Here is a 15187-nt window from a genome sequence, read left to right on the forward strand (position 1 = left end):
TGATACTGTTTGATCCTGTGGGAAGGTGGGTAAAGAAAGTAACACTTGATTTGATCCGTACATGCACACTAATTTATTTGGATCTCACATAAATTATCCGGCATAAAAAAACCCTCGTCTTATGGAAGGGGAAAAAGCTCTCGATGGATAATATTAAGATTACAAGACTTACGCAGTATAGAATATTATCTATGATCCATAAATCGCTGGCCAGCGCTACGCACTCCCGGACAATTCGCCCACGAACTCTCACACAGACCATCAATCCGACAGTCCTCCTGCTATACCAGTAAAACCTTCGAAAATAGTACCGTCCTCCGGTCAGTGAGGAGAATCACCCAAAACGTCCCAGGACTATCGTACTACTCGGTCTCGATTTGGCGAATGAATGCTGATCAGGTCGCCCGGCGCTCTTTGTCCTCCCGCGGAGTAATTCCTGTCCCTGGGCCCTACTTTCGAGTAATATACATGTATCGTACAAACTATAGGCCGTGAACGCGGGCTTGATCTGAACTTCAAATGTACGCCTAAATAGTAATAATACGCAAACATTTCCGCCCGCCTTCATCAGCATGACGAACTGATGACAGTCGTTAAATTTAGTCTTGATTCGATATCTTCTTAGAATTATCTCCATCGGTATACAAGGGGCATAAACGAGATATGTGTCTTCGAAAATTGGATGTCGCCGTCTTGATAGTGACTACCCTCACTGTCCCGTCTGCGGCGGGATGCAATTCGATCACTCGTCCTAGAGGCCATTTAGCAGGCGGGTAGCGATCATCGCGCAGAGTGACTAGTTGGCCTACACCAAAATTGACCTCACGAGAACGCCATTTGCTTCTAGACTGGAGATGGTGGAGATACTCCTCCGACCATCTTTTCCAAAAGGAGTTCCTCATACGATGGATTAATTGAAAACGACTTAATCGGTTTTCTGCAACTGCTGGTACGTCGGCTTCAGGAAGTACTCCTGACTCTTGCCCGATTAAAAAATGTGCAGGAGTCAAAGCGTGTAAATCATCCGAGTCTCCTGTTAGAGGGCACAAAGGCCTGGAGTTTAGACAAGCTTCAATTTCAATCAGGAGCGTGGTGAATTCTTCATATGACAGAACTTGATCACCCATAATCCTCTTTAGATGATGCTTCGTAGACTTGACCCCAGCTTCCCAGAGTCCGCCGCAATGAGGGGTGTTAGGCGGAATAAAACTCCAGGACGTCATATCATTTTCTAAGACAACCGCCACTTCCTTGTAGAACCGAGATGCAGAATTAAACATCTCCTTCAGTTCCCTGGCTGCTCCTTGAAATGTAGTGCCATTATCACTATAGATCCTTGTACATTGTCCACGTCGTCCAGTAAATCGGCGAAGGGCTGCCAAAAATGATGCTGTGGTGAGGTCTCCCACTAATTCCAAATGGATAGCTTTGGTGGCGAAGCAAATGAACAGCGCAACGTAACCTTTGGAACTTCGCACTCCTCTTCCTCGACTAACTCGTACTTGAAAAGGACCGGCATAGTCCAATCCGCAGGTCGAAAATGGCCGTGACGGAGTAACTCTACAGCTGGGTAGGTTACCCATTAATTGGGAGGATAACTTCGGTCTTATTCGCTGACATTTTAAGCAAATTCGCAATTCACGCTTAACTAACCCCAATGCGCCTAGGATCCATACATTTTTATACACCATACTTAAGGTTAAAGTGGGTCTTCCGTGCAGCGCCATTCGATGAGCGTGTCGAACATATAACATACTTAAAGGGGACTGCTTATGTAGAATAGGTGGATGTTTCGTTTCTCGACTTAGCGACGAGTGTATCAATCGACCACCTACGCGCATGACTCTATCCTTCTCATCCCAGAATGGGTTTAATTTCAACAATGGAGACAATTTAGGCAACGGATGGTTATCACGTAATAACTCTAATTCGAGTCCGAAATGATCTTCCTGTGATAATCGTATTACGACCAGTCTAGCATCCGCGAGCTCTGCAGCTGATAAGAATTCCATAGGTAAGGCAAAGCCTTGTTTATGCAATCGCAACTTCTTTAATGGGCGCAAACAGTATGCAACTACTCGAATTAATCTGCTCAACTCCGAAAAACGATTAAGCAAGCAATCGACCTTCCTTTCTATACTTTGCGTTACCAAAACTCGTTTGCCCTGAGGTTGATCAGGCCATCCTTCCTTATTGGATGATAACCACTGCGGACCCAACCACCAAACGGCTGAGGTTTTTAATTCTCCTGGTAAAACCCCCCTGGTAGCCAAATCAGCAGGATTCTCTGAACCAGGCACAAAACTCCAAGTAGCGGCTGGCAATTCAGTCTGAATATGCGACACGCGGTTTGCTACAAAAGTCTTCCATGTGGCTGGATGCCTTTTCAACCATGACAGCACAATTTGGCTATCTGACCACATAAACACGGGCAAAACCTTTAAAAATTCAAAACGCTGCAGATAAGAGACCAAATTCGTCAAAAGGGTCGCACCTAATAGTTCTAACTTAGGGATGCTCACCGCCTTTACGGGGCTAACTTTACTCTTTGCCATAAGGAGAGTAACGAAGGGACTACTGTCTTCTAATTGTACCCTCAGATAGACGACAGCAGCATAGGCTCTAACGGAGGCGTCAGAAAACCCGTGTAACTCACATCGGGCCTTCGGAGAATATTTCAATGATCTATCTACTTTAATAGACGACACCTCGGATAAAGAATTAGAATAACTAACCCATCGATCGTTTAATTCAACTGGTAACGGAGAATCCCAATCGCATTTGCTCAACCAAATGTCCTGTAACAAAATCTTTGCCACTATTATGACTGGTGCCAACAGTCCAAGCGGGTCAAATAGTTTAGCGATATTGGATAAAACCAGCCTTTTGGTGCAAGCTTGGGAAGAAGCAGTAAGATTATCAAACTTAAAACCCAAAGTGTCCTTTGACGGTGACCACACAAGGCCCAAAGTCTTGATCGAGGGTTCCTGATCTATCTGCCTGACCTCTCCCAATGAACTGCTACTCGATACTGGTAATAACGATGTATTATTGGCTGCCCACTTATCCAATTCCATACCAGCTGAATGCAATAAGGATACTAATTCATCCCTCTTTTTTAATGCTCTGCTCAAATCATCGGAACCGGCAAACACATCATCCACGTAAGAATTGTAACAAAGACATCTTGCACCTAATGGAAAATCATGATCTGAACGGGCTAATTGCATAAGTACCCTGATGGCTAAATAGGGAGCACAATTCATGCCATACGTGACTGTGTTTAAACGATATTCGACAACCCTCTCGTCAGGACAAGGAGCCCATAATATTCTTTGATAATCTCTGTCTGCTGGATCAATTAAAATTTGCCTGAACATTTTAATTATATCCCCAGTGAATGCATATCTATATTTGCGCCACTTGGTTAGAATTAACGACAATTCCGTTTGTAATGCTGGGCCAGTATGAAGATATCTATTGAGACAACTTCCATCCGCCAGTTTTCGCGAAGCGTCGAAGACCACCCTCAATTTCCAAGGGCTCTTTTGCACGACAGCATGATGCGGAATATACCACGCATGACTATTTCTGGTGTCAACGTCCAGAACCCTTTCCATATGGCCCAATTCTTCGTAAAATTTCATAAATTCTTTATATGAATCGGCTAGTTTCTGATCTCGAACAAATCGACGGTGTAACTGATTTAACGATTTCATGGCTATGTTTCGCGTCTCAGTCATGGCTAGGGGTAATGTAGTTTTAACGGGTAACCTTACCACGAATCGGCCATCGGTCATGCGATAAGAGGTATTAGTAAACAGATTCTCACATTCTACTTCGCTCGGTGATAACAGAGATTTTTCCCCTCTCACCTCTTCTAATTCCCAAAACCTTTGCAAACTCTCAGACAAATCTTCATCCATCGTACAATGATGCGTTTTTGCTTGTTGAGTGCCTAGCCAATCATCTACCGCCCGCCTTGACCCTTGAACTTCTGATCTTCCCGAGATAATCCATCCAAGGCTTGTATTCTGAGCTACCAACCCCGAAGAGGAGAGCCTATGCAAACCATCTCTCAATAATTGCCCGTAAACATCCGCACCCAAAATGATGTCTACTGTTCCTGGTCTGTAAAAGTAAGGGTCGGCTAACGGTTGAACAATTGATAACTGAAAATCTTGCAACGCTGCTTGCCTAGTCGGTAACTGCGCAGTAAGTTGAGGTAACACTAATGCATCTACCACAAAGATATTGTAGGGGAAATGAATCGAACCTAATTTGAAAGAAACACTAGCCTTAGCAACTACTCCACGTGAATCACCTACACCTGATAGAGGAACTTGGGTCTTTCGCTTCTTCAATTGCAAAGTCTGCACAACCTTTTCCGACACAAACGAACATTCCGCGCCCTGATCTAGCAAAGCGCGAAATTTACATGTCAGTCCTCGAGAATTACTCATCGCGACTATTGCGGTGGCTAAAATTATTGTTCCAGTTCTATTTTCGATGCTGACGGTTAATGTTTTGACTGGATTAGAAGAACCTGAAGGTTCCTGTGCGTGAGTGGAAACTGGGTCCTTCACTTTAACTTCCGAATTATTTGGTCCCTGGTGAAGCAAGGTATGGTGTTTGCTATTATACACAGCACAACGACGCTCACTATTGCACAGAGAATAGGCGTGCTTGCCCAAGCAATTGAAACACAATCTATTCTTCCTTACCTCCTGCCGTCGGTCCTTAACCGATTTTTTAATATATCTTTGACATCGATAAATTGTGTGCGTGCCTAGACAAGAAAAACATTTCTTATCACCTTGAGGACCGCCTGAGTCTTCTCCAGTCGCGTGCAGAGCCCTTTTCGATCGCGTATTCATACGATGAGAACCAGTAGCCACACTTGACCGATTATCCTGCTCAGAGCCCGTTGTTCCTTTTACGTCTAACCCTCCAATCATTCCCGATGACTGCGTACGCCTTTCTAGAAAGTCGATGAAATCCTGAAAACTTGGGAAACGTTCTAAAATGACCGGCTCCTGGTTGCATTCCATAGCACGCATGACTGTACCGCGATCCTTTAGACTTATCTCAGCCTCCTATAACTTTTGGGATTCCGAATCCATTAAGTTAGACACTACGTGTACCAGCCACACGTCCCACTGTGTGATAGGCATACCTACACTCCCTAAACCTCTAATTATGCGTTGAGCATTGTCCAATAATGACCGTAGTCCCTCGGCAGATTCTTTCTTAACGCTAGGCAGAGACGACAATTCAAACAAATAATTTCGGACTATAAGCCTAGGGTTGCAATATCTTGCCTTTAAGGCCTGCCATGTGACCTGATAATTTGCATCAGTAATTGTAACCCCCTTAATAAACTCTGCGGCGCTCCCGGTTAGGCATGACTTTAAATATTGTAATTTAGTGGCGTCTGACAGTTTTGACCGAGTGTGCACTAGTGAGACAAAGAGGTCGCTAAAGCTTTCCCAATCTTCATATTTGCCGGAGAATGACGGCAAATCAAGTTTCGGCAATTTTGCACTTTTATTATCTAACTGTCCTATTTCATTACCGGTTATTTGCGAGGATGCTACAGAGCTCGAAACGTCTGGTAGACTGTTCATCAAAACTACTAACTCATCCCGAGCGTTCTCATATATTCTTTGTAAACGAGGAAGTGTATTTTCTTCTTCGTAACGCAACGCATCCGTGTCATCTCGACCAATAATTTCCGCATTTGTTTGCCGAATTTCATCCCACGTTGCCTTTATATCATCTAGTCGTAATTGTATCATTGGACGACTAAAAGACCTTTGATCCCTTTCTCTAGTCATATTAATAGTATTAGTTATTTCCGCCTCGCGTGATCGTTGGAGATTTATCATTCTTTTGGTCGGAACCACCATGTTTACTATCTGTTTCTTAGTAGCTGAGCGCGGTAAGAATAATAACTACCAACGAATATCGAGCGCGCAATGTTTTTGTCGATATGTAAACAAGTATAATCTCGCCCGGACTTGCCCGAACTCACCTACGACTGACTTAACCTAGCAGCGTTTTTCAATATCGCAAATAAAATGTTCATACACAATAATATAAAAAGAACAATAATAATAGTATTATAATTGTTAATTATTCAAAGAATAATGTAATCATCAAACGAAATCAAGTTACCATGCAATTTCTCCCCACCGAACCACAGGATCCGGCTCGAAGGACCAATGTTTTTGCGTTTAACCCATTAACGTCCAAAATGTCAAAATTTCTTGCAGGTTTTCAAAGTGATTTTTTCCTATGTAATTGGCGTTGAAAAAATTCTTGAACCACATATTCTGATGTAAAATTGCATGCTCTTTCAGAATCCGTTGCCAGAATCATGATAAAACTCACAGGAAAAGAGATATGCTCGATTGAAACATAAAAAACACCTAAATTTTCGAAAAAAAAAATTTTTAGGATTTTTTTTCGAAGTGTTACGGTGAAGATATCACCTTGCGACCGTGATCAAAGGTGATCATGGGAGTTGAAGTTTAACAGGGAATTTTTTTGTTGACCTTGAACCATCGCTTCTTTACAAAATGGAGGAAAAAACGAATTTTTTTTTTTCAATCTTCATCAACTTTTTTCTCGAAATCTATGGTCTTTAGAAAAAAATTCATAAAAACAAAAATGCCTTAGAATCGCTCGAGGAACATTCTCAAATTTTTTCAGAATTTTTTGAGACAATTTTTGATTTTCCGGGAAACTTGTGAAATGGAATTTTCAAAAATGTCTCCAAAAATTCTGAAAAAATTTTAGGATGTTTCCCGAGTGCTTCTAAGACATTTTTGTTCTTATGAATTTTTTTCTAAAGTCCATAGATTTCGAGAAAAAATTGATAAAGTTGAAAAAATAAAAATTCGTTTCGGCCGCTATGTTCTAAAAACCTATTGGTAAAAAACGATTTTTGTGCAAATTTTAGGAAGATTCTTTTACTCTTAGCGTTACCCAGAGACTACGGCGTGGACGTGGTAAAATTCTGTCTCCTTTGGGGTGCTTTTTTCCCGTGAGTCCCCTTGCCTCTCACGTCTCGGGGTGCTTGTTTTCCGTGAGTCCCCTTGCCTCTCACTTATTCATACTTTTAGGTGTGCTTTTTTAGCCAACATTTATTGCAAATATTTAAATTACATGTTTTGCAGAAAATTCTTGTTCTTATTGGACAGTTTCCATTCGAACAAATCCTCAATTTGTCACTATTACATCGTCCATGTGCTTTACTTTTGCGACTACTTTTTTGTAAGTAGTATTTGGCAATCGAAATAGTGAACTCTTTTATTCCAACTTTTTTCTTTCCATCGTTAGCAGCATTGAAAATTACAAGAGAATTAGTAATAGACGCCTGTATAAGTCTCATAAAAACTACCCATGTCCATTTTTTTGATCGTATACTTGGGAGTATGTCATTGCAATGTCCGTCATGCAGGTCAACACCTCCCATGAATTTGTTATATAGGTGAAAAGCTTGCGGAAAAGGTATTTCAATTTTAGATTTAGCCTCTGCGCTGTATCTTTTTGAAATAGATAGAGGATTGACACCTGCTGCAGTTGAAGCTATTGAGACGGGCTTCGAATCCATGATAGTAATGAAATTTATGCCACTGTTTACGTCGTGCTTCACCACATATGTCCCTCTTGGAGCTTTCTTATCAAGCACATTTTTTTCTTTGACTCGATTATCTCTGATAGTACCAGTGCATTTCAAACGCAATTTCTTCAAATGTAATACCAAATCCATGTTCGTGAAGAAGTTGTCAAAGTACAGATGAAATTGAGAAATTTTGTTATAACTTATTATTTGAAAAAATGGTTGTAATAAATATAATACTACTCGTGAACCTAAAGCACATTTAGATAACTTATCTCCAATTTGAGAATTCTTGCCGCAATAAAGATCCAAATTCAGTAGATAGCCGTCCGAAGTACACAAGCCCCAAAATTTCAAACCAAATCTTATCGGTTTTCCTCGAATAAATTGTTTCAAAACAGTTTTTGCATAGGATTTGGCCATCATCTCATCAACGGATAGAGCAGTTCTCCATATTCCGAATTTCATGATGTTATTTTGAAAAAGTTTCAGTAGAGAACGAACGCGCCATCCTCGATCATTTGAATCTTTGTCTTTGTTTTTTGAAAACTTCAATTTAGATTTTGTGATTTCAAATTGTTGGCGAGACATTGCAGAAGAAACTACTTCATTAGATAAATACGGATCAGATGACCAGTAATCTCTCTGTGATTTTCTGGGATTGAATGTAGAAAAAATAACTATTCCAATAAAAGTATCAAGATCTTTCAATTTCAGATCATAACCATTGTCTTTACACGCATCAATAATATATTTTTTCATTTCAATAGAAAAAAAGGTTTCAAACAATTGAAAAGGTTCGCTCCTACGTATTTTCTTTTTTTGCGATTCGGACAATAATACTTTATCTTCACAAGAATCAGGGTGTAACTTTTCACCCTCAATCCAAGTGAATTCATGACCTTTTTCAAGTTTATCTTGTCTTTCAGAATAATTTGCACGAGCTTTATTGTAAGTGATATTGGGTATTTCATGTTCGCAATCTGAATCAAAATCGGAGCCAGAATCATCGGAACCTGAATAGTCAGGATCCGGAATCAATACGTTGCGTTCTGAATCACTATCTGAAGAATCTGATTCATATTCAGAAGATCTTACACGTTTCCGCGACATAATGTATGAAATTAATGATTTCGTTTATTTATCACTCATCCGTATGTACAAAAATACGAAAGAAGAGAACAAAAAAAGACGAATATTGTTTCGTACAAATATCACACAAGTCTTGCATATTCATTCATAAGCATATGGCATATGCATACGTACATACATATGGATACATACATACATGTCCACTATAATTTTTAATATATAAAACCCAATCATATTATCAAATATCAATCGTGCACGATTATATACCTAAAGGAAATCACAAATAGCGCGCTCAATTGAGTCCGCCAATAATAAATAAGATCTTTGTTCACGTGACAACGTGGTGAGGTCGAAGAAAAGAGTGGAGGGGATACCCTTTCGCTACACCCTACAATAGTTCATTTCAGCATTACGAATCCATCGAATAGGTTGCACCGTACGAACAATCTATCATCCCAATACCGAAGAATAAATAAATGGAATTACAAATAAGATCTTAAGGGAATTTTATTTGATGAAACAAGACATATGGTGCCTCCTGTGAGGTAGGACAATAGACGAATTAATCAACACATTAAAATAACAAGTAAGTCAATATAGTGTATTCTCGGATCAACATAAAATGGCTACACGGGTACAATTACTATTACAAAAGAGATCAGCATTAAGGTCACAAATAGTAAATCTAGAAAGGATTCTCGACAAAGGCAAAATCGATCGAATTTCATTGCGGTTACGAATGAGTAGATTAGAAGAACAATTTTATTCGTTTGAAGAAGATAACAATGAATTGGCAATATTAGAACCCGATCAACGCCAAGAGAATGAATTTATCGACATTCAGGATAAATATTACGCGCTAGCTAGCAGAGTAGATAGTATTTTATTAGCATCAGACGTTAGTAGCCATACGGATAGTGGTAGTTACAGCGGCGAAGGGCTATTAGCAGATCAACGCGAGAATGTAAACATAGGTCGTCGTATCAAATTACCGGAGATAGCCTTACCCAAGTTCGACGGTAAATACGAAAACTGGTTAGCATTCAAAAACGCATTTAAAAATTTGATCATTTCACAAAATGACTTAACAGAGACAGACAAGTTACATTATCTGAAATCCGCAATAATCGAAGATGCATCTCAAAAGTTGAATATTTTATCAATAGCGGGTACAGATTTCAATAAGGCATGGAATCTATTAGAAAAATCTTATGAAGTAAAGCGAGTCTTGATATCACAGCATTTAACCATGATATTAGAATTACCGGCTATGACTAAAGACACTACGTGTGGTTATTCAAAATTAGCTGACGACATGCAGCAGCACATTGCAGCATTAGATGCGTTAGGTGTTAAGTTCACGCCAGAATTGGCTGTACACATATTAGAAACAAAACTTACAAAAGGGGCGTTGAAAGAATGGGAGGCAACGTTAGAGAGAGAAGAATTTCCAACGGTGGAAAAAATGTACGAGTTTTTGTATAAGGCCGCGGTTTGCGCTTCACGTAGAGAGAAAATACGATGTGCCGAATCGGATAAGGCAAAGGCGGTCGTACCTGAAAAGAAAGGGAGGTATTGTGCACCCAATAAATCTTTTTCGCTAAAAACAACAGATAATTGTACGGTATGCAATGCACCGAATCACCCGTTATTTAGATGCGACGGTTTTAGGGCATTAAAGGTAGACAAACGCATTGAAGCAGTAAGAAGGGCAAGGGTTTGCTATAACTGTCTGCGGTCACACAGAGGTAAACCGTGTTTATCATCCGGATGCACAATATGCCATAAAAAGCATAATACATTAATACATATGGATGATAAAGGGTCAAGCAGCGAATCTTCAAAACCAAAAATTGACGTATCTCATGTCAGTTGACTAGTAAAGCCAGTTCTCAAGAAAGAGAAGAGTTTCTCGGTTGCGTATCCGCTTACACCTCAATTGATCACGACCGCCATAGTAAATATAAACAACAACGGACATTCTGAGAGGATTAGAGTGTTATTAGATACAGGGGCCACTAATAACTTCATTACGGAAACAGTCGTAAGGAAATTAGGTTGTATGATAAATGCGCAAAAAATCCCTGTCGGTGCAATTAATAACATAAATACATACGCATTAGGGCAAACGAATATAACTATTCAGTCTATGTACAATAATTTCAATAAAGTATTGAATTGTATCGTCATCCCAACGATAACTGATCTTCTTCTAACTGAAATTATACCTCGAGATCTAATTAAGATTCCGCGGAATCTACATCTGGCCGATCCAGAATTTCATTTACCTAAGCCAGTTGATTTAATATTAGGATCAGGAGTTACTCTTGGACTATTAGCTATTGGTCAAATCCAGTTGGGTGAAAGCGGAGGAGATTTGTACTTACAAAAAACGAGGTTGGGATGGGTGATAGCCGGTGAGGTTTTAACAAGGGAACAGGCTAAAAATAAATGTTATTCGATAAGTCTTGAAAGGGCCTTAACTAGATTTTGGGAAAACGAAGAAGTCTCTGCGGATAAAACGGTTACAATTTGCGAAATGGATTGCGAAAACTACTTTTTAGAAACCGTTCGGAGAGGTGACAACGGTCGGTATACAGTGAATTTACCGTTTCGAATAAAATTGGATGAAATTGGTGAATCATATACAAACGCGTATAATAGATTATTATCAGTAGAACGTAAACTAAACAGAGATAGCAATCTAAAGGCAGAGTACACTAGGGTTCTTGAAGAATATATCGATTTAGGGCACATGTCATTAGTAAAAAAACCAGACGATACAAAGTATTATATGCCACACCACGCCGTTATTAAAGAAAATAGTAACACTACTAGAGTACGAGTGGTTTTTGATGCCTCTGCGAAAACTGATCGAGGTTTCTCGCTCAATGGGATATTGATGACTGGTCCAACTATTCAGGACAAATTATTTTTACATCTATTGCGTTTTCGTAAACATAAATATGTCTTAAATGCGGATATTGAAAAAATGTACCGCCAAGTATGGGTTAGCGAATCGGACAGATGTTATCAAAGGATATTATGGAGACAAAACAATAAGATTCAAACATTTGAGCTTAAAACATTAACTTTTGGCGTAGCATCATCTCCATTCTTAGCGATACGTACCATACACAAGCTAGCCGATGATGAAATGGTATATTACACCAAGGCGTCTAAAGTTCTTAAAACGGACCTTTACGTTGATGATTTACTGACCGGCGTAGAAACAGTTCAAGAAGCATGTTCGTTACGTGATGAAATCATTCGGTTATTGGCCAAAGGGGATTTTAATATACAACAGTGGGCATCCAACGATCCCAAAATAATTAAAGATTTACCTTCAAGTGCAGTTCACAAGAACTTAATCAAGGATAATGAACAAACATTAAAAACTTTAGGGCTTTCGTGGAACACTGGCAATGATTGTATTGTCTATTATCCTCAACCAATCGAAAGATTAGAAAACCTAACAAAGCGCAAGGTGCTATCCGAGATTGCTAAACTGTACGATCCGTTAGGGTTACTAGGGCCGATAATATTTTACGTCAAGGTACTTATGCAAGAGATCTGGCGTTCTAATATTCATTGGGACGAATCTGTGTCTCAAGTAGTTTACACGAAATGGGTAAGGTTTATAGATCAGTGGAATTCGTTAGGTTTAATTTCTTTTGAACGTTATTTATTGGCAGATGAATTCGAAGAAATTCAAGTTCATGGATTCTGTGATGCCAGCAAACAAGGCTACGGAGCTTGCATATACATACGATCCCGCACAAGTAATGGCACAGTAAAAATCAGGTTATATTGCGCAAAGTCAAAGGTTGCACCTTTGAAGTCATTGACAACTCCACGATTAGAGTTATGTGGAGCTCTTTTATTAGCAAAATTGTTCTCTGAAGTAAACGTCATTCTCGATCTGCCGAAAATAAGTAAAACCGTTTTATGGTGCGATTCAATGATAGTACTCCATTGGATCAACACTGATCCGCATCTCTTGAAAATGTTTGTCTCTAATAGAATCGCTATTATACAAGAATTGACTTATCAACAAAGTTGGCGGCATATTAAATCCGAGGATAATCCAGCAGACGCGCTATCGTGAGGTCAGCTTCCCGATGAATATTTGCAAAATATAGAATGGAAGGACGGTCCGTGGTGGTTAGCGAAACCGGAAATTATTTGGCCACAAGAATTTACGCAAATAAATGAAATTCCGGAACTCCGAACCGTTAATTGTTTTCAATCGGTAAGTTCTCCACCTGATTTCCTTAATAGGTATTCTTCCTTTAATAAGCTCCTGCGAGTTATTTCGTATTGTTTGCGTTTGCGACGAAATAATCATTATTCTGGATCGTTAAATAAAGAGGAGTTAAAAGAGGCCGAAACACGTTTGTTAAAATTAGTTCAGGAGCACGAGTTTACAGAAGAATTAAAATTTATGAAAAAGACACCTTATAAAGGTAAACTAGCAAATTTAAGTCCGTTTGTGGGCCAAGATGGGCTAATTCGTGTAGGCGGGCGCATTCAGAACTCGCATCTAACGTTTGCACAAAAACATCCAATATTACTACCCAATCGACATCCTATAACAGATAGCATTATTAGAGACACGCATAACCTGTATTATCATACTGGTATTTCAATGACATTGGGCCAAATACGACAGAAATATTGGATATGTGATGGTCGCAATCAAGTGCGAAAAATCGTAAGGGCATACGTAAAATGTAGTCGAATTTCGCCAAATAATATCGAGTACAAAATGGGGGATTTGCCATCCTCTAGAGTTCGACCGGCAATTCCGTTTTCGCATACGGGAATGGATTTTTGCGGACCATTTCACATTAAAGAAAAAAAATTTCGCAATCGGAACAAAATCAAGGTGTACGTTTGTATCTTCATATGTATGACCATTAAGGCCATGCATCTAGAATTAGTAAGCGATCTTACTACAGAAGGATTCCTTGCAGCTTTTCGTCGTTTTATCAGTCGACGCGGTATCCCAGAGCAGGTTTACTCTGACAATGGGACAAATTTCGTTGGTGCGAATAATCAACTGAAGGAGTTGTATGCGTTATTTAATTCCAAGAAACATCGGGAAAACACTGAAATTTTCGCAACTCAACATGGAATAAAATGGCATTTTATTCCACCCGGAGCTCCTCACTTCGGAGGACTCTGGGAATCCTCAGTAAAGCTATTTAAGCATCATTTCAAGCGCGTTATAGGCGATTCACTCTTCACTTTCGAAGAGATAAATACATTCGTAATCGAAGTCGAAGGAATCCTAAATTCTAGACCAATAACGTACCTTTCTGTAGACCCAAATGTTCCGAGAGCACTAACACCTGCTGACTATATGATAGGTAAACCTATCACTATGCTACCGGAAACCAATTATGCGGACATTCACACCAACCGATTGTCCACTTGGAAACACATCTGCAAGGTTCGCCAAAACTTTTGGACACGATGGAGCACGGAGTATCTTAATGAATTGCAGAAACGAAGTAAATGGTTAAAGGAAGACTATAACCTCAAAATTGGAACCATCGTGCTTATAAAGGATAAGACGCTTCCATGTTCTCAATGGGCCATGGGAAGAGTAGTGAGCACGCACCCTGGTGAAGACGGCATAGTACGAACCGTAACTCTCAAAACTACTAACGGTGAACTAAAAAGAGGGGTTAAATATATTTGCCCATTACCAACTGAACCTTTATAACTACATTATTGCTTACAATTATCTATTTAAAGATAGTTAATAAGATTACTTTATTTATTATTAAGATATATTTTCATGTTATAATTGTATCGATAAGTTATTCTTGGATAAAAATAATTATGTATTTAAATTTTAATATTCGTCTATGTATTTTTAAATTATGGGAACGCATTTGTTAAGAATTGTTCGTACGCACAACTTAAGCAACCATTGTTCGGTACCCTCCAACAGGGGGGAGTATGTTTCGTACAAATATCACACAAGTCTTGCATATTCATTCATAAGCATATGGCATATGCATACGTACATACATATGGATGCATACGTACATACATATGGATACATACATACATGTCCACTATAATTTTTAATATATAAAACCCAATCATATTATCAAATATCAATCGTGCACGATTATATACCTAAAGGAAATCACAAATAGCGCGCTCAATTGAGTCCGCCAATAATAAATAAGATCTTTGTTCACGTGACAACGTGGTGAGGTCGAAGAAAAGAGTGGAGGGGATACCCTTTCGCTACACCCTACAATAGTTCAGTTCAGCATTACGAATCCATCGAATAGGTTGCACCGTACGAACAATCTATCATCCCAATACCGAAGAATAAATAAATGGAATTACAAATAAGATCTTAAGGGAATATTATTTGATGAAACAAGACAAATATTCATGAATACATGAGACCAAAAATTACGCTTATCTGCCGAAATGAAATGG

At 39.3% G+C, this 15187-nt stretch overlaps 5 protein-coding genes across 5 annotated transcripts; 3 read left to right on the forward strand and 2 right to left on the reverse strand.

Moving 5' to 3' along the window:
* Positions 1–599: 599 nt before the first annotated feature.
* Positions 600–5060, reverse strand: LOC136781813 (uncharacterized). The gene has a single exon (XM_066740813.1). The coding sequence runs from the start codon at positions 5058–5060 to the stop codon at positions 600–602; it is 4461 nt and encodes a 1486-aa protein (XP_066596910.1).
* A 36-nt stretch (positions 5061–5096) lies between these two features.
* Positions 5097–5909, reverse strand: LOC136781814 (uncharacterized). Its single transcript, XM_066740814.1, has one exon. The coding sequence runs from the start codon at positions 5907–5909 to the stop codon at positions 5097–5099; it is 813 nt and encodes a 270-aa protein (XP_066596911.1).
* Positions 5910–9341: 3432 nt separating this feature from the next.
* LOC136781815 (uncharacterized) lies at positions 9342–10595 on the forward strand. The gene has a single exon (XM_066740815.1). The coding sequence runs from the start codon at positions 9342–9344 to the stop codon at positions 10593–10595; it is 1254 nt and encodes a 417-aa protein (XP_066596912.1).
* Positions 10596–10781: 186 nt separating this feature from the next.
* On the forward strand, positions 10782–12827 carry LOC136781816 (uncharacterized). The gene has a single exon (XM_066740816.1). The coding sequence runs from the start codon at positions 10782–10784 to the stop codon at positions 12825–12827; it is 2046 nt and encodes a 681-aa protein (XP_066596913.1).
* Positions 12828–13163: 336 nt separating this feature from the next.
* LOC136781817 (uncharacterized) lies at positions 13164–14450 on the forward strand. The gene has a single exon (XM_066740817.1). It carries the CDS (start codon positions 13164–13166, stop codon positions 14448–14450), a length of 1287 nt encoding a protein of 428 aa, XP_066596914.1.
* The last annotated feature ends 737 nt before the right edge of the window (positions 14451–15187 follow it).

The sequence above is a fragment of the Prorops nasuta genome, unplaced genomic scaffold (assembly GCF_024137725.1).
Source record: "Prorops nasuta isolate Cenicafe-Biocafe unplaced genomic scaffold, Cenicafe_Pnas_1.2 PNAS00024, whole genome shotgun sequence".
NCBI classification, from domain to species: domain Eukaryota; kingdom Metazoa; phylum Arthropoda; class Insecta; order Hymenoptera; family Bethylidae; genus Prorops; species Prorops nasuta.